Here is a 20,290-nt window from a genome sequence, read left to right as displayed (position 1 = left end):
GGCATTTCGATTTGTGCCGTCATTGAAGCCAATGGAGCTATACTAGTTTACCCCAGCTGAGAATCTAGATCCTGCATGGAGTACTGTGATGCTCTTTCACTAACCTCTCCTGCTATGCCAAAATTTAGGGCAGTTGTGAGACAGATACTGGTAGTGTTGGTAAGCAATACAGCTCCATATCCAAGAAAAAGCCAATTGTCTCACTGAGAAAACTGTGAGCTAATGATCTGGTTCAAGAATATTTTCAGCGACTACTGTGATGCTTAGGAAGACCTAGACACCAGCTGGCATTACACTTGCACTGGTGTAGGATATTAAAGAGTTGCTGTTGCTGCTGCTTCAGTTGCCATGGCAGCTGGACATTCTGGAAAAGAGGAATTTGATAACAGTGCAGTTGGGTGTGCGCTTCTGATGATGTCTTCGTGAAGGTTAGCTCATCGGCAGTAATGCTTGTTCCTGTCATCTGCAAATCAGTGTCACCCAAGAAAAAGCCAAACACCTGCTCATGGCAGTGTTGGCAGTATTACTTTGACATGTTCTTGATTCTTACAAGATGTGGAACTATTATTACTGTCCTGATTTCCATTCTCTGTCACTTAAAGACAGGCTTCTCCCATCAACCCTCTCCTTTCCTCTCTTTCTTATGCTTCATTTTGATCAAAGAGAAGGAAGTGGAAGAAGACCAATTCCTGCCCACTCTATCAGCTACATTACAATCTTGTGGGTTTCAGGATGTTTACAATGAAATACAGAGTACAAATTAATTAATCAGAACCTTTCTCTGACAAACACCAAGAGGCTTTTCATTGCAGAACCATACAGGAGAACTACAGAGGAGAAAAATGCAGCCAATCAAGATAATATTGTGTGCCAGTAGGGCCATGGCTGGTAGAGCTAAATCATAATCTATCTGATTAAACTAACCTGTTTTCCTACTTGTGGAATGCTTTTGCAGCCTCCTGAAATGTATATGCCATTTAAAATTATGTGACAAACATCTTCTGGATTTTGTCAATCTATGGATTGGCTCAGAATGCTGAAAATTTCAACTGTGTTGCTTAATTGTGGTTGGTCAGTTAAATCACCCAGTATTGTTTCTGTTCCAGCTGCATGAGGCCAAAACCACTTCTGGAATGAAAGCTTGAATGTCCAAATTTAGATTTGTATTTCCACAGATGCACATTCTTGAAACTTTGAAATGTATTTACTTTGAACATTTGGGCCAGTAAAACTCATTCACACAAAAGGAAAAAAACAATAGCTGAATAGAATTCATTAAAAATAATTAGAGCCAATATTTATGAAAAAATGGCTTGCCTTATTTCATGAGATGTAATGCCTGGCAACAATTAATATCTCTGCTTCCAGATTCCTTCTTGTTATTTATGCACCGTACTGGGTGGTTAATATTTCCCTTAATACTAAATTTAGTGCATTTTTCAGTATATTCAATGTGTTGTATATTAATTTGCAATATACAAGCACTTTTCTCATCTCTTTATCAACTGGTCACTGGTTGGGTGTTAGTTATGTTACCTATAAGTCTCTCTCTCTCTCTCATTTTTTTCTTCATTATTTTCCTAACACAGGCTTCCTTTTAGGTGGAAAAACATATTTATAATAAGAGTTGCTATGATAATTAGCATTTTGATGCGAACATCAACATACTTCGTCTTTTTCAGGCTAAGGAGGAAGTGATCTCCAGAACTGAAGACCCACCATTGATCATACCCTTGTGATACAAACCTAGGGCCTGCCAGCTTGAGAGTCCAAGCTGATTTTAACTGCCAGAGGTTGTCCCTAAGCCAAATCAGAAAAACTCTATAGATCAAATCCAACACCAGAAATTCCTCCCAGAAATGAAATGGGAAGCTGTGTCATCTGTGGCATACATATGTAATATGCTTCATATGCAAAACACTGCTAAGTAAATGGGAACAGAGGCACTCTACCTTAGCTAGAATTTCTGAGTGGTCTTCAAGGGTAGATACATGTAGAGTGCACTGCACTAATCCAGTTAGGAGGTGACAATGACATGGATAATCATGGCAAGGTCCACAATGAAAGGAAAAGCTGAAGCCTGCTTGCCGAGTGAAGCTGAAAAAGTGAACTATTGGTACTACTGCTACCTGTACACCCAGAAACAACCAGTGATCTAGTAGAATTCTAGATTGTAAACTTTAGACACACAGCATACTCCTTAGTTAAGCCTTCTTTGACTGTTTCTGATCAGAATTACCTTTTTCTTTTCTGAACTGAATATCAGCCAACTAGTTCTTATCCAAACTCCAATCTGACCCAGACTGGGAAAGGTGAATGACTGAAACATGATTAAACAAATGGAAACTGTCATCCACTTTCTAATGGTACTGCAACCCAAGCAGTTTAATTCTCTCTTTATTGACCAGGTGCAGTGATAAAAGAACTCCACACTTGGCATCCATGGGACAAAAGACCAATTGCCTATACCATTCCTCTGAGTCCTGTGAATTCATTTATCACTCTCAGGTCCAAGATGTGTTAACACTTCATGGCCAACTGCATTAAAAGCAACTGATACAACTAAAGAACCCTCATGGAAATGCGATCTTTATCCATTGTCAGAAGACCATCAACTAATAAACCTATGTGGTTGATGCACCATATCCAGGCTTAAAACTAGATCGAAAAGGGTCAAGGAAATTTGAGATCTCCAGGTATTGCCAGTTGCTTTATCACACTCTCTCAGTAGTGCTCCTTAAAAAGGAGGACAAGAGAGGAGGCAATAACTGGTAAGATCATCAACACCAAGATATAGTTTCTTAAACTAATTGTGGTACAAGTTCTTTGAGGCCATTTTAATATATGCAGGTACAGTGATTAACACAATGGGCCGTGTCCCCTGGTTGGAACCTCTAGATGCTACCACAATGAAAATAATAATATAGGATAACTTGAAGCCTGAGTGAAGTGCTGAGTTTTGTGTTGTCTAATGACAGATCAATACTATAAAAAAGAAACAAATACAGCTATGTCATATAAAGCCTAATTTGGTCAGCAACAAAACCATGAATTAGTTGAAAGAATTCCTAGGGCTTTCTTTCAGGAATTAATGATGAAGATCTGATAGACTGAAATGAGTGCAAATTTTGCCAGCAACCAGAGTGAGAATATTAGTCTACAGTCCGCTCACCAATGCTCTGATAATTGAAATGACCTGAAGCCAGTTGAATATCAAACAACAGGTGAAATTATTAGACAAGGGCAATCCAATGCCCCCAGCAGCCACCCACTATGATAGTGACAGTTGTCACTATCAGTGGAGCTATGTACAGAACAGCAAATGCTACAATAACCATGTCAGCAAAGGTAAATGCAGACAAGTGAGCAGAACAGTTTTAATTATTGCCACCCTCTGAACACAAGCAGCCAGGTATCACAGAAAGCAAGCCATGGAAGTTATTAATTGAACTCTATCGTGGATGTAGGGATCTTGTAATTGGTGATACATTGAACACATGCCTCTTGTAGTCAGTAAAATCAAGCAGGGAGGTATTGGAGCCATTGTTGATTGAGATTGCTGCTAATGGCTTTTTAAGGAAGGCAGGGCGCCAGCTTCTCTCATTAGGTGGTTATGCCTGTGTTCAAGAAAGGATTGCTTGAGCTTTAAATTCTAGCTATATGCCCATGCTCTTTTTAAGCAAGGGTATTGAGAAGGTTAGAGTGGGGTTAATTTTGGCACCAGATGTAGCCATCAGATAGACTGTTCAAAACCCTGCACATATTAAGTAATCCCCACAAAATCCCTTTGAGGTTGAGGAGCAAATGTAATTACCTCAATTTACAGATGATAACTCAGGAAGATGAAGTGGTTTCCCCAAAGCCACAGAGCAAGTCCAAGACTTCCTAAAACATCCTGCACTCTCTCCTCCAATCTAAACTGACTCTCAGATTTCCTTGATCCCTTCCAGACAGGCTTTCAGTCTTGGTATGGAATAAAGATCAAAGTGGTCTCCCATTGGCTGATGGTCTCTTCCTAGTGATGGACAAAGTCTAACAGTCCATGCTGATTCTTTTAACTCTGTCAACAATCTTTGAGCATGAGATTTTCCTGGCTTGTCTGGAGACCCTGGCAAGGTGACATGGGATCACAGTGAAATAGTCCTATTTTTATAATTCAGAGATTCCAGAGGGTTGTGTTGATTCCTAGGCTCTCTTATGTGGAGTTCCATGAGGATTTCTTTAGTCAGCCATTCAAAATGTATATGAAGCCACTATGGGAATTTGGAATGTGGTGCCATTATTATGTGGATGACACAGAGCTTTAGATCTCTCTTCGATTGAACCCAAATGGGTTCCCTTTACTTTCCTAATAACTGGATAAGATTGGGATCTAGATGAGAGTGAGCTGACACTCAATCCAGATACAAGAGTTGAAGCTGGATGGCTGGGAAGAATATTTTCAAAGTTGGTTGTGGACGATGTCTGGTCCCAAGATTGAGGGAGTTTAATTACTCTCTGTCAGGAAGCTACTAGTGATTCCCCAAATGCTCCTGGAGTTCCAGGTGGCTGTGTGGAGATGCCATTTTTTCATTGCGCTTAGCACATTTGCACCCATTTTTTTGACATTATAATTCATATCCTTGTGGAACTACAGATTGGATGAACGCAGTGTGCTCTATATGGATCTATGATTGCAGATGCCTCAAAAGCTAGAGGTGGTGCAGAAAGCAGAAGCCAGTTTATTTAGTGGTGCTCGATGCCAGAAACATTTCATACCAGTGCTCCATAGACTGCCATGGCTTTCTCTTCACTTCTGGTTGCAATTCAAGGCTTTCATAGCTTGAGTTCAAGGCACTTAAGCCCATTATGATTAGGGTTACTGATCATGTGTTCATGCAAACTTGAAAAAAATTATCTTTTAAAAAAATCATTAGTACTTTAGTGTTTTTGTGAAATGGGTATTTTTTAAAATCAATTTAATGAAATCCCTCAAGTGCTAAGTACTATACATATATGAATATTAAAGGTTATTCTGCACAACCACCCACATATTAATATGAAATAAAATTAAATTTGTAACTCAAACTGATAAAAACACTCAAGATATTCAAAGTTAAATCTTAAAAGTACAGAAAAATTAGCCCCATTGGCAACAGAAAGAAACTGAGCATTGGTCTCAATTCAGAATTTACTGACTTTTATTGGTTTGTGTCACAGCATAAATATGATTTTTCTAAACTAAATTATAGGTCTGGTTAAAAATTTCCCATCGAAACACTTTTTTCCTCCATAGCAAATTGAGTTTTCATCAAAATTAATTTTTTTGCAGAGGTACCCACTTTTCCTTTTTGATTTTTGGAAAACCTAAATATCACTTTTTTTTTTTTTTTTTTTGCCAAAGCCCATAGTTTTTGGCTGAACATTTTTGTTTTTCAGCAACTGAGAACCAAATTATTTCTGGTATTTGGGTTTTGCTCTAATAAATTTATTAGTCTCTAAGGTGCCACAAGGACTCCTGTTCTTTTTGCGGATACAGACTAACACGGCTGCTACTCTGAAAAGAGAAATTCAAAATATTAAGCCAAAAAAAAAAGTATTTCCCAACCAGCTCTACTAAATTCCGTTGCCTTGCATTATTAAAAAGATTATGAGATTATAAAATATCTGTCATTCACCTAAAACAATGTCCAAGTACTTCTGGAGTGAGACCCATCTTAATTATATTCAAAATTACACCTCAGTCCTGCAAGCTACTCCTTGTAGGTGGATGGGTCAGAAGGATGCCACCTGGGCACACAGGCCAGCCTGCAAAAACTCCTTTGCATATTTAGAGCCTGAAGGTCCAAAAGTTTAAATAATGGCATTTGCTTGAGTTACACAAATGGCTTGGCAGAAAGAGCTCTAAAAATCCAGAATGGAATTTTCATGCCTATGGGTGTAAATTGGGTAGCAAAATCCGTATCAAGGGAGCTAAAGGTCGTCCACTGTATTTAGGTGCCTAACTTTAGGCACACGTTTGAAAATTTTGGCCTCACTAGCTTGAAACATATAAGCAATAGCCTAGTAAATGAGCTTAATGTGTCTTGGAATGTCTATTATGTAGATAGATGGCCTGCCAGCTGTTCAGTCTATTCTCATCTGCAGGCCTTGTTTGTCCCTAGTGCTGATGAAAGAAGATACAAAGCAGCAGGATTTTCCTTCAAATACACTGTACTTACTATGTATTGAAAGAAAACCTCTCTCTTACCTTGGTCCTGGTGGTGGTTTACCCACTTCAATCCTTCTAAGAGAAATAATGGAAGCTGAACAGTAGAAGGTGAACTTATATCAGCTAAGACTCAAAGACGGAACTCCATTCTATCAGGCCATATTAGACTCTCTGCCAATTGCTCTGTACTCTAAGGTGGTGTATACATTTTCAGAGGATGGTGCATAAACTGTATTCAAGCCCTGAGGATGGGAAAACTGGCAGAGTCCTGAGAGAAGTTGCCAAGAATGAGCCTGACCTGATAGAAGGACATATTCGATTGTTCAACTTTCGGTAACTTGTTAAAAGACCTGGTTAAATAACACCCAAAGATAGAGGGCCTTATTCAGGTTTGACTCTGTCCCTGCTCAGTGACGTCAGGGGGATGGAATATGGCTGGGCAGGAAATGAATAAAACTCAAGTAAGGACCATAAAGATACATCAGCCAAGGAAACAGTAAGGGGTTTTGAGCCTCATTCCTGTCAGACACCATATGAACCGGTTCAAATGAATAATCACTGTCCTGTAGCACGTCATCATTACATTCCACAATCTTTTAAACTCATTGTGTCTACCTAGGTATTCACGTGGCCTGTGTTACCTACTTTCTGAGCATCTCACAAGTATTTATCCTCATAACACACCTATGTGGTAGAGGAATATCATTCCAATTTTTATGATGGGACCTGAGACACAGAGTAGCTTACATGACAAGACAGGAAGATTGTGGCTGATTTAGATATCTCACTCAGATCTCCTGAGTCCTAACTCAGTGTCCATCTACTAGATTGTCCTTCTACCTCCTCCCATTTTAGGTGATGGCTTATTGACTCCTACCCTATCACCCAGTATGATACTGTATGCTGATCTCACACATTGTTCTTGGTTTAAAACAGGACTGAGGAGGAAAAGAAAGAAAAAATTCATATTACTTTTGAGGGTGAATGTCTTAACAGATCCATATTGCAGACCTGTGTAACAGGTCTGCATGGCCAATCTGTGACTCTTGCAGGGTCCACCTAGCACTTAATGCAAACTGGAAGTTGGCAGTCTCCCCACCAATAGATGATTATTAAAATGTTTTTTAGTCTCTCTATTTGCTTCTCAAATGTCATAGTTACCTGGAGAGTTATTGTTACAAGCTGCTGAATGTATTTTTGGCAGCTGCTACCTTTCTTTATTCCACCTGCCATTTATTTGAACATTATTATCTTAGTGGGACACATCTTTTAGGGCCACATCCTGCTCTCATTGAAGTCAATGGAAATTTTGCCACGAGCTTCAACGATAGCAGGCTGTGAGGCTGCCTGGTAATTTCCCAGGTATTGACACCGAAACAGCCAGGAAGTATAATGAAAAGAGAGAAACATAATTGGCAGCATTGTTAAGATATAACAGGCTACATCCCACCTTCTGTTGTGCTGGTGTACAAGTACCTGGCGAAGAGCAAGAGTAGAGGACAGGCGAAGTCTACTGCAACCAAGCAGGATACTTTCTTAGCGCCTCTATGAATGGGGAACAATGATTATACTTACATACTTCAGAGGGGTGTTCTGAAGATTAATGTTTGCAGAGCACCTTGGGATCCTTGAATAAAAGTTACTATAGACGTGCATACATAAATGGTGGTAGTTTCTGAGAGATTCTGCTTTGTTTAATGTACTTTTAATGAGGCTCTCTGATTACTTTTGTAATCTAGGCTTCTTTAGCTTTCATGCCTGTTATCTAACACCTTGACAAATGTAATTTGGTCTGATTTCCGGGTTAAATGAAGACAAAAGAAAATAGGAAGCTGACGAAGCTTCCATTTTGTTTAACTTCAAATAACTCAAAAATGGACACACCGTTTGTTTATTTCATAAAGCTTTGATTCCTTGTTAGAATATTGTACGATAAAAATGAGCCTGGAGCAAATCCTGTTTTGGTATTGACACAGCCTGTCATGAACTTGTACGAACAATGCCAGAACAATAATTAACTAACCAGCTTTTTCCCATCTCATGCCCTTGCAGGTTTAAAAAGATCATAGCCAGCTTCAGAAATCTCCAAACACTTGGGCTACAAGGTGTCACATAGCAGAACAGCATAGAGTTTCCTTCTTTAATCATCACTTAATTTTGGAAGAACAAAGCTGTTGTGCAAATGTTTAAAGAAACTGAACAATGAAATTACTGTGATCTTAACCCGTATTAAAGCTGAATAGAGATTGGTATTTCAGTCTCTTACATTGGAATTCCATGCTGCTGGGGTCACAAGTGAACCCACTTTTCAGCACTATGGCTGTAGTTAGAAGTGGTTTTCAAATGCCAAAGGAAATTAAAATGTTCAGTTAAAAATACATTTCTAGGTGATAGATTTATTTATTGCTATTTCTGTAGCACTCATCACGTAGTATCTTAGGCCCAGATTCTGCCACATTTACTAATGCTGAGTAGCATATTGCTCTATAAACGGTCCCATTAACTTCAGTAGGGCTAATATTGGAGTAAGCTACTGTACAACATGAGCAAGGGTATAAGAATCAGGCTCTGAGTATTTACATGGTGAGTTATGTACCTTCCACATTTTTGTCTAGTATCACTCCATCCCAATTGCAGAATGAGAGTATAGGTACTGGAGTTGAGAAGTCACATTCTCATGACTTCTAAGTCTCTGCTATTTACTAAAAAGGGTTTTGGTCCTATATTAATAGTCCCAGAGGCTGAAAGAGCTGATTCTTTCCACCATGGCCCAGGGCCATGGGAGCTCACTCTGCCCTGGCAGCCAGGAGAGCTGGATCTCCCCCTACGGCCCCAGGGACAGAAGAACTGTCATCTTCCATCCCAGCCCAGGCTGGAGGAGCTCGCTTTCCTGCCCTGGTCTGGGAGGAGTAATGTGCCCCCACTGATTAGGGGGCCTGTGTCCCTGCTTGCTCCCCTTGTGCACGCCTAGTGCTACAAGGAAATTCAGCGTGAAAGGATGGCCTTTTATTGGGGCAACTACTAATGGAAACAAACATCACTCAGGAGATCAGGCTAAGTCACACAGGTGAGAGCAGTATGCTACAAAGCACATGCACTTGCACACATGAGTTCTGTCCAATGCAGATCTTTCCCCAATCCAAACTACCAGCTTGCCTCCTCCTAAGTGAAAATCCTTTCAACTTCATGGTAAATGTCCTGTACTATTGTGGGACTGGACAAAATTGTGTCCAACCAAAGAAAAAACACGAGACATTGACAAGACAGTTCAGGATGCTTTTAGCATCCCAAATGTTTTTTTATGGGGTGAAAAACTGTCTGAGAGTCACGGCTTTTCTAGTGTTTGTCTTTGGTGCCAATACAGGAAGGCCTAACATTTGAGCAGTACACAGTTCCTGTTTTGTTGTTGAATATAAAAACATATTGTAAAATTCATAAGAGATTTTTTAATGGCTAAGGGTGAAACCTTCCCATTAGATTCAGGAGTCATAGCTGAGATAAGCAACAGAAATTACAATCTGTGTAATCAGAAATGGAGACATTTTGCTTCTTCAATAGCGCAGCTCCAGAAACATAGGTTAAAGCAGCCAGCACAACAGATTTGCACTGGCTGCAGTGTCTCTCATGGAGGACATGAAGTCTGGCCAAAAGACTGTTCAGACACCACATCTCACAAATGCAGCCCTCACTGAGGAGCTAGATGGGGACAGCACTCTATCAACCATTGTTGAACTTGCCACTTATGAGAGAAAAGCAACACTGGCTGCCATTAAAAAGTCATCATTTGCTGAGTACCCACAGTAGTATTTGACATACTGAAAATCCCCAGCATGCTGGGAATGAGAAATAACCATGGTAACTGGGCAATACCTGTTAGCAAATGTTGACTTTTTGATGGCCGCCTCTGTCCTTAGTTCCAAATTCTCTTCCAAAGGTGACAAACTTTAATGACACTTTAAATAAATGGATATCCATGAAAAGAGGGAAGGAGAGACACATGATAGCATGGTACTGCCTCGTTGGCACAAAACAAATTCCCATCAAACAGTTCCCATTTTTTTTTCACTTCAGTGATATTCATGTATCATATGTCCCTAGAATCAATTAAAATTTGCCACTAGTTACTTGTTGAGCCCTACTGGAGTCTGAAACCTGCTCCCATAGACAAAGGGAAGGGATTGAATTGAAATCCACAGTCCTGATCATGTGCAACATGAACGATCAGTCCACAGAGGTCTCTGACAGAAGGATTTCATCATCAGAAGTGGGGTGATGAATATACATAGTATTTCTGTATGTAATGAATATCTGATTCCATTAATGTGAGAGTAGGGAGCCCCATAAATTGCTGGTGTTATACTGCACACTGACTATGTAACAGGGAAAGATAGCTTTTCCCTGTTTCTGTCTATACTTCACTTGTGGAGATAGATGGCCTGATTCTCCTTAAACTTACACCAACTTTACACAATTGTTATTGCATTTTCATGAAGTAACTCCCGATTTACAGCAGTATAAAGGAAAGGACAACCAGGCCCAAGACTTCACATTGCAAATATTTCATTTCAAAATACGGCATAGAATATATTTAAGCAGGTGGCTAAAAATTTACTTTTCCTGAAAATGTATGTGAATTAATGCTTGAGTACTGGAATACTCATAGCAAATAAACATAGGAGGATCATGAACATGGTTAACACAAAATTACCTTTGAAATAATACTCTTCCTTCATCTCTAGTGTTTGTATATATTATATAGATGAATGTGTTATGAATGTGAGGTATTATTGGTTATTCACATATATCATTTCAGAACAATAAGTGGGTTTCTTAATGTTTTTCAATAGGTTTGGAGCACTGATCTGTTACTTGAGGTTTCATCGCTTGGGCTGAGGAGGGATGAGATGGAGTGGAATTGCTTCACCAAGAACATAAGCAGCTCATCACATGTGAAAGAAAGGCTCAGGAAAAGCATGGATGTTAAGACAGCCAAATGAGGCAGCCTGAAAGAAGGTTTGGTCTGATTTTTATGTTGGGTAGGAATTATTTTTATGGTGCACTGAAGTGGAATTCAAAAAACAAATTTAGTTGATCTCATCCCCTATCATAAGGATGCTGTTACAGTGTTACCCATTCAGGTGAAATCCTGGCCCCACTGAAGACAATGGAAGCTTTGCCATCGATGTTAGTGGAGAGAGGATGTCACCCTGGATCTTTGCAAGCATTTTATATATGTACTTGAGCAGCCTCCTCTGTTCCATCTGTTATTGCGCTATATTCCCAGACTCCCTTACTCTGACCTTATACATAATTGCTTCAAGCTTGGTCCCCCTCCCCTCTAGCTGCTTTTGTCCAATCTGCCAAACTGAAAAAATCTCCACTGGCTAATGGTTATTACAGGTGATTGTTTCTTGCCATTGGTGGTAGACACTGTGAAGAAGACAGTGAAATTGACTAAAAAGCCCTATAAAACATGTGCACAGGAAACAATCCTAAGATTGCTAAAATAGACTTGACAGCAACTAACATGCATACTAGTGATTTTGCTTAGGCTTTGGCATAGTAAAGTAAGGGTACATCATCACTGGGTATTTCTCTACTATTTGAGATGCAAGCTCGTCATAATTGCAGTGCTGCCTAGTAGTTGTAGCTGTAGTTTGCCTGAAACAGTGAGAAAGAGATATTAACACATCATAAATATCTCTGGCTTATGAATCCCAAAAATACACGGACATAATGAATTTGCTTTTCTCATTTCTATTGCCTTTTAACTTTAATAACCTCCTACCTCATGACGTTCCACCATCTCCTTCTTTATTATTAACATTTTTCTTTTTTCATTTCTCTCTGTCTTCTTCTAGCCTATCTTCTGTTACCACTCCATTGGTTGCAAAGGCCAAAACTTTCAAATCTCGATGGTATCTACAGTCAGGGCCCAAAATTCATATCTGGGCACCAAAATAACTGGCCTGACTTTTCCTTGAGCATGATCTAATTCACATTACATTGATGTTTTCCTTTTGATGTGGATAAAATGAGCCAAATTCTCCTCCCACTTATACAAGTGTAACCCAAGAATTACCCCACTGAAGTCAATGGTGTTAAAATGCTGTAAAACTAGTGAGTTCAGAATCAGGCCCATTATCTTTACACCAGTTATGAGGTTTTTCTTTGTAGACATGGAAATTATGCATATGGACAGGTGCTCTCTTCTCTATTTCCTCCTAACTAGTATCATTGATTGCACACACTTTTCCTTATTTTGTCTCTTGAAACTCTCACTTTCAACCCACCTAATTTCCTCCAGGCCAATGCCTCATCAGAGCCTCTTGCAATTAACCCAGCGTGGTGATCATGCAGGTAACATTTATTTTATTTAAATCTTTCGGATAATAAAATTGGAGGTATCAGATGTGTGTTAAAATGCTTCCAATTTTACCACACATCTAACACCTCCTATTTTATTATCTTAAAGATTTAAATAAATAACAAATATGTTTTGCCTGAATTTGCCAGAAATTCTCCTATTTGACTGAATAAGCTTGATTCCATTTAAAGTCATTTCGGAATAATTTTATCTTCTAATTTCAGAGTGCTCATGTAAATGTGAATAGTAGTAAGTCTGAAGGCACTCCTGAAATGCATAATGCTAGAAACACAAACTTTAACTTTTTTTTTCTAGATAAGAAGGTGTTTTAATAAATTAAACACTGGCACTGATTATCTCCTAAATGTTGACATTTGCAATAAGATGCTACAAGCAGCTTCTTATCTAGAAAATAGAAGCCAGAGTCAATAACCAAAGCATAAAATGTACGAATATTACTGATATCATGCAAGATAGGGCTGAATTTGGTGAAAGAAGCTGCTGAGATAGAACAGCTGCTCTTAACGTTTGTTTCGGTTGACGAAGTAGCTAGTGTTCAACCAGTTTGGTTTTTATATGGCCTTGAAAGATACGTCAACTATAGCTATTAAATCTACATCACTATCGGAAACTGTTACCTCCTTGTTGATCAAAAATATGAAATGGAGTAAAAGAAAACATAACATACCATGTTCACACACAACACAAAAAGAACTATATCAGGGACATCAGGGAAGGTGGAATACTATAACAACACATGTTATATTGTTATACTATTCCACCCACCTTAATGGAGAACCCTTGGGTGTGGCTACTCCATAGCCTTTCGAATCCAGATTTCCTCCCACTTTCATGGTGTCACACGGCTTTCGCTGTTCAATGTATTCGTTCATGGTGGACTCCAGGAGGAAGGCAAACTTGCCCTTGGATTTGCGAACACGGGCTACTCCCTCTGCTGTAGTCCTAGTGAACACTGATGGCTCTGCCGATTTCATGTAGGTCCACATCTTTTCATATACTGCTATTTTTGATCTCTGGAGAAAATTAAAGAGAAATTAGATACACCGTAGACGTTGAAGCATCGAATACATCACAACTCAATGTACAATTGATCAAAGCTGGTCCCTCATGCCAGCAGGTTTTGGACAATTTTGCCTAGGCAAGAGTTTCCTTGCATGTTTTGGTTATTTTAAAAAAACAAACACAGTAAATAACAATAATATAATAACAACAAACGTTAATTTTAGGCACCCTGTAGCCTCTGGAAGCCTTAATAAAATAATTGCAAGCATAGGCCTGAAGTCTCAGCTACACAAAGGCAGTTTTCGCTTCCAGAGCAGAGTAAAAGGATTTTAGGGTGACTGAAAATTCAAGCCAAAACTTACAAATGGGCAATATATCCCTTAAAAACCACAGAGCAGGAGAAAGACAAGAAGAAAACAGGCCTCCCACAAATACTGGGCCAAATCTTGAAGTCCTTACTCAGTTTTAATGCTCACTTTTTACTCAGTCAAAACTCCTATTGCCTTCAGTAAGTTTTGCTTGAGTAAAGGCTGAATAGTTACTTCGGAATACACCCCACACTAAAAACAAACATAAACAAAACTCAGAAGAGCACACACACACACACACACACACACACACTATTAAAAAGGAAACAGAATGGTGTATTGAGCTTTGATCTCAAAGACATGGCATCTTGGTTTTTTGTTTGTGTTATGGGAGAGAGAATTCCAACATCCGTGACCCTTAGGTTACCATGCCCTTCCTCCTATCATCTCAGGATTGTACCAGTGCTTCAGACCTCAGCCAGAAATGTATAATAAATTTACAGCTTGTTGTAGATTACTTGGAAGTCTGTCTCCCTGGTGCATGCTTAGCGCAATTACAAATGACAATGCCTTATAAGTGGGAAAAGATGGTATTTTTTTGTTATTGTAATTATCTAAAACTTTATTAAGAAAGAAAGAAAGAAAGAAAGAAAGAAAGAAAGAAAGAAAGAAAGAAAGAAAGAAAGAAAGAAAAGAAAAATTCTATTATCAGGAATAAGGCTTTGCGTATTTGCTATTCATATTTAATGTGTACAATTAAAAGCCACCTACCTTTACTCCCATACTCCCCCCAACAATATGGATACATATATTCAAACCTAGCTAATGCACAACTTTTAAAATGTTGGCAGCTATACATCAATCAGTGTTTTCATTGAACAAACGCCATCTCTCCCCTCCTCTTTGGCATGGGAGGAGAAGGCTCCTTTTAGTGAAACTAGAAGTTTCTAGGGGGCTCCATCCAGCTCTTGTACAAGTCAACAGGAGTTCCCATTGAAGCAGAATTAGGTTTTTGGGCTCAGTCCTGCAAGGTACTGAGCACTCCTGGGAGGTGCTGAGTGCCTCCTTGCCCCAAAGTAGCAAAATGCTTATGTGCATCCATATTCAACAAAGCACTTAAGTGTGTGCTTAACCTTATGTCAGTGGGACTTAAGAATGTGCTTAAGTGCTTTTCTGAATAGGGACAGATGCTGAATCAGCCTAAAGTCCCACTGACTTCAATGGGAGTTGAGGTTTCTCAGCACCTTGTTCCATGACAGGCAGAGTGGGTGGAACTGGGGAGATTTTACAAGACAGTCTGCAATTAAAGAATTAAGTATTCACTTAAATCTATTTACCTCCAAAGGGTTAGTATGGAACCTCTGTAGAAGACAAAGAAAAACTCCCTGAACCAATTACTGAATAATTGTATTAGTAATGTGGCCAGAGAACAATGTCTCAGCTGCACAGGAGAATGGTGAAAGGAAACATCTTTGTGGTTGGAACATTTATCAGTGTTTGCTAGTGAACAGCATTTTATCACAAGTGTCTCATGAATATGCCTTGTGTAAGACCTTAACAAAATCTCTTCATTTTTTTCAGCTGGTGCACGCACTCTATTTTATCATGTTATGGAAAAAATACTGACAGCTAAAAAATTCCAATAATCAAAAATACCTACACAGCTCATCATGTCCATGGAATCAGCTCCAGCCGCTGTTACCCTGGTATCAATTCATACTACTTCCATAGTGCCCATGAGCCATGATAACTATTGAGTTACTCTGCATTTACACCTGTGTAACTGGGAGCAGGATCTGGGCCTGATTCACCACTGTATTATTCCTATTTTACACTAGGGTAACTGCACTGATTTCACTTAGACTGGCATAAAACTGGAGTACTGCAGTGCTGGATCAGGCGCCATATCAAGAATGCTGATGTGTCTTTATCTATCTCTACTTCGCAATCATTCCTGAAGTTTTTAGTGCGAGATTCTTGATAAGGTGAAAATATAGTATACTGGTTTCTCTCTTAAAACTAAAACATAATAAATTAAGGTAAAATTTTCACTCTTCTGTCTTAGCAAATCATGGCCTACATTTCCTAAAGAAGGTCTTTTTTAAAAAACCTTTTTCATAATTCAGTTTCCTTCTCCCTCCAGGCAAATAACAGAAAGCACTGAAGTTCTAACAAGTCCTCATCTATATAGAAACACTGTAAAGCCTCCAACTTTCAGCTGAATAATTCTGTCAGCATTAGCATTCAATATATAAGCTAAACTAGAATGAAAACCAGACAGAAAATCAATAGATTTTCCATACTATAATATAAGGAAATAGTGAGAGGTTTGAATTCTCATACTTAGTCCACTAGACAATGCTACCTTTCATATAAGACTTTTTTTTCTGCAAGACAATTGAAATTTAATTCTCTGCCTTTGAGCAAACTGCTCTCAATGTTCAGCTTTCACAGCTTCCAGCCAGCTTTAATAACAGTGAGAAAGAAACTCTGTTTTTCTTTTCAGTTGACTTTTAAAACCAACATTTTTTCTCTTGCTGATCAATCAGAACTAAAGCAGACTGCAAATTAGTTTAGATTTTCTGACATTTGGACCCCATACAGTCAGGGTCATGAGTGATCATTTTTCATCTAGATGGTAATTATTAATAAAATGGTAACCAACAGCATGAAGTCCCAAAATGATGAGAACTGCTCTTTGTCTTCTAATCTTTTAGAATGCTGGACTGAGCGAATCAGGTGCAATTTTCCTTTAATGTTTATCAAGGCTGGATCTCAATGTCACTACTGTAAAAAAATTAGGTGAAGATGTTTGCATCCCTTTAGAAATACTTTATTGTTTTTCCTATATTTCTTGTTAAGTATTTTTTGCAATAGACATGGCAACATTGCATAGATCAGAACCCTTTTGAAGATAAGCCTTCAGATACATGATTTAAACAAAGTGCTCCAGCTAGCCTAGTGCTCGTTAAAGCTTCATATTTATATGTGCAGTTACATTTAGTTTTTGTGGCTACTTTTGTCTTGTTTGCTTCTATGTTCTAAAATACAGGGGGGGAAACGTTGAGACACAGTTGATCTTGCTGCTATTTTTTTAATTTCCAAAGATTAAAGTGAAAGAATGGTGTTCCACAAGTGGACTCAAAAATGTTATTTCTTTTTTAATATGGCTTTTGTTATTTACATAGAATACAGAGTTTAAGCACAATATAGTAGTTATCGTTACAGCATGACTAGAAAAAAATGACAAAAGCATTGTGGCCGAGATTGGTAGTTAGTCCTTATATCAAAGGAGCTGACCTCATTATTTCAAAATTGCACTTTGTCAAAGTGTTATGGAAGCTTCAGAAAAGGGGTCCCATTCTTTGTCCCCTCCCCCCCAAATCCTATACACTCACTCTGCAGCATTGCCAACAAGAAGTGAGATTTTATGATAGGCATGTGAAGTATATTAAAAAAATAATGGGGAACTATTAAGAAATGCACATAATGAATCTAAAGTTAAATAAAGTTGCCTTATTCCTCAGCCATTTATATATTTTAATTACCCTTACTGTGTTAGCTTACTTAATGGAACTACTCATTTGCAAAGGTCATAATTTTGGTCTACACCAGAGATCAAACCTGGAATCTGCAAAACTAGAACCATGACTCTTCAGAAGTTAAAGAGCCAGACTTTGTAGCCCAGGCACCAAGGAGTCCTCATAACACACAGTGGTCAGAGGGTTACACATTGCTTCAGGACAAAGGGAGCTCATCTGGAGCATCACAGGATCATAGCAGTTCAAAACCCAGACAAGCCCCCATGTATGTGATAGCTACTATCTTGGCCAACCTCCAGACCCAGAGCTATAAGTTGTAACAGACCCATCTTCTCTAATGAGTGTGTACAGAGGGGACATGCAACACACACTGAACAATGGATTGTACATAAGGCTAAACATATGAATAGGTGTTTGCAAGATTAGAGACCCAGACTGTAAAATCTACGAGTCAGGGTCTTTTCTAGCCCTATGTTCAGTAAGACACCCACCGTACTGATGGACACAGTACAAGTGCAAAATAATACTAAAACATTTTTACAAAGTCTTCTAAAATTTCTCCATGCATCTCCTGTGGTAAAATACCTAACTATCGGTATGTTAGGAATGCTTAGCAGATTCTATGTCAAATCTTTAAAGGGATATTGTCAGTTATTTTGGAACCACATTTAAATTTTGTTAAAAATGTATACCTAGTTGAGAGATTTCAGTCTGAAGACAAATCCTAATGGTCTCTCTTTTTTTGGAGGGGGGGGAGAGGAGAGGAACACCCTGGCATTTGACAGTGTCCTTTTTAACAAGACTTAACAAAAAGAAAAACCACAAAATTCCAACTCCTTGTTTCTACTGAAAACATCTTTTCTCTATGAACTTTAGCCAGCACCTGGCATTTAATTAATCTCATATGAGGCTACTGGCTAACAACGTCTAGCTGAAAACGACATGAGAACACTAAGACTTATACCAGTTCAGCCAACTGGGCTGTATGTCCGACTGCTAGAGACAGAAAACTAAGCAGGAGTGATCAGTGTTTTTATGTACTGTTGGTAATATCAGTGCTTTCTGATAAGAAGAGAAGAGAACAATACCTACCTACCACACTGATATAGGAAAGCAAATGAAAATGAACTAAATAGAGATAGCACACAACAAATTCATATGACTGGTCATTTATGCTGTTTTGTAATGCTCCAAACCCACAAAAAATCACATTTTCTATGTTCTATGTAAGTCAACGATTAGTAAAATTTGTATCCAGTCACCAGGCTTCATATACCTCCCAAAAGCAAAAGAGTCCCCAGCAAAACCTATAGGTAGAAGCAAAACAGCAAGACTCCTTATCATCATCATAGCTCATTCAATGCTGGATATTATTTCCGTACTGTAGCTTGAGATGAATCAGTAGTGTAATGCTGCTCTAATTATCTCTGGTTCCACTATCCCTCAGGGCTGTTCCCTTGCCTGATGTGTCAAGATCAATAACCTTTCCACAGATTAAAAGGACTGCAAATGCCAACAAGTGGCGCTGGAGATAAAAATTGTAACCTCAGAATTGCAGGAGCTACAAACCACAACATAATTATTTGTAAAGGAACATTATTTCAGCATTCTGAACATTTCATCGTAGACTTGTCTGTAGGGAGGATGGTCTTTATTAAGCATGCCAACTTACTCTGAAGAATTCTTTTGTTGACCCTGAGTCCAGTGTTCCATATGCAATTTCGGTTTGTTTGGCAAGATCTTCTGCACTTTCTATGGGCGAGACCATTCGCTCAACAGTCAAGAAAGCAGCGAGGTTAGCAGTGTATGACGAAATAATGATGAGTGTGAAGAACCACCAAACACCTCCAACAATGCGACCTGAGAGGGATCTAAACATGAATAAGGTAATGCACATTTTCCTATCTCTTATGCCAAGGAGAGAAAGAGAAAGAGAGAGTGAGAGATATCATTATTACTAGGATTTATTAATAAGTAACAGTCAACAGGTGAGAGATTGTATAAGTTTAATATACCACTGTATATTTCATAATAACACTCCCCTCATAAATTACAAGGCCTATAATATACAATGCAGTATATAAACAGTGCTATTTGTACATGGCATTACCAATACTCTAGTGGTTGTTCTCTTGATACTTTTTAATACAGGAAATTGCTGCTAGACTACGCTATACAGGATTTATAAGAAGAAGTATCTATTTTTGGAGAGTGAAAATAGTAAAGCAAGGTGCGCTCTATTCTTCCTTCTAAAATATAAAATAAAACTCAAAGTCCCCTCGCTCCCGTGAGTGTACAATATGCTGCATGTAGTATTGGAACACTATTGCCACTTATATGTAATTTGCCACTTATAGGAAAATAACCCCAGTACATATTCCTCCAGCTATCTGAAAACCCGTAGTTTCAGGTAATTATTTAAGAAGCTGTGCATAGCAACAACAGGAATATTGGCAATAAATAAGTAATAAATAATACTTTCCATTTCGGTGCCACCTGTCATCTGAGGAAAATGCTGTGAAAAATTAATGAATATTTAGCCTTACATCACTTCTCTGATGTAAATACTTTGCCAATTATACAGATGAGAAAACAGGCAGAAAAAAGATTGCTCCTGTTGCCATTGAAGTCATAAAGAGTTTTGCCATGAAATTCAAAGGGAGCAGGGTTGGACTCAGAGATATTGCCTTATACACAAGATCATCCTTCCTCCTCTGTGTGTTATCTAAACATATGTTCTGAAAGGAAACAGTACTCTTCAAAGCCTTATTTAGTGTAGCAAACAGAACTGAGATACATACTGTTTTATTTCATATACATTGCCTTAAAATACAACATCATAATATGAAACTAGAAAGGC

The 20,290-nt window shown here is 38.6% G+C and overlaps 1 protein-coding gene across 8 annotated transcripts in view; it reads right to left on the bottom strand.

Moving 5' to 3' along the window:
- The window catches only part of GRIA4 (glutamate ionotropic receptor AMPA type subunit 4), a 294,100-nt gene that overhangs the window by 35,635 nt on the left and 238,175 nt on the right, over nucleotides 1–20,290 (bottom strand). For all 8 annotated transcript variants that reach the window (XR_006277594.1, XR_005293872.2, XM_043504201.1 and 5 more), the window contains 2 exons: nucleotides 19,103–19,301; nucleotides 13,344–13,591 (listed from right to left, as the gene is read on the bottom strand). Coding sequence is in view for 6 of the 8 variants with exons in the window: in XM_043504201.1 (XP_043360136.1) it covers nucleotides 13,344–13,591; nucleotides 19,103–19,301 (447 nt within the window). In the remaining 2 variants the exon portion in view is untranslated. The remainder of the gene's footprint in view (nucleotides 1–13,343; nucleotides 13,592–19,102; nucleotides 19,302–20,290) is intronic.

Source organism: Dermochelys coriacea, chromosome 1 (assembly GCF_009764565.3).
Source record: "Dermochelys coriacea isolate rDerCor1 chromosome 1, rDerCor1.pri.v4, whole genome shotgun sequence".
Lineage (NCBI taxonomy): Eukaryota > Metazoa > Chordata > Testudines > Dermochelyidae > Dermochelys > Dermochelys coriacea.
Note: the sequence above shows the minus strand (reverse complement) of the source record. Positions and strands in the feature narration are given on the sequence as shown.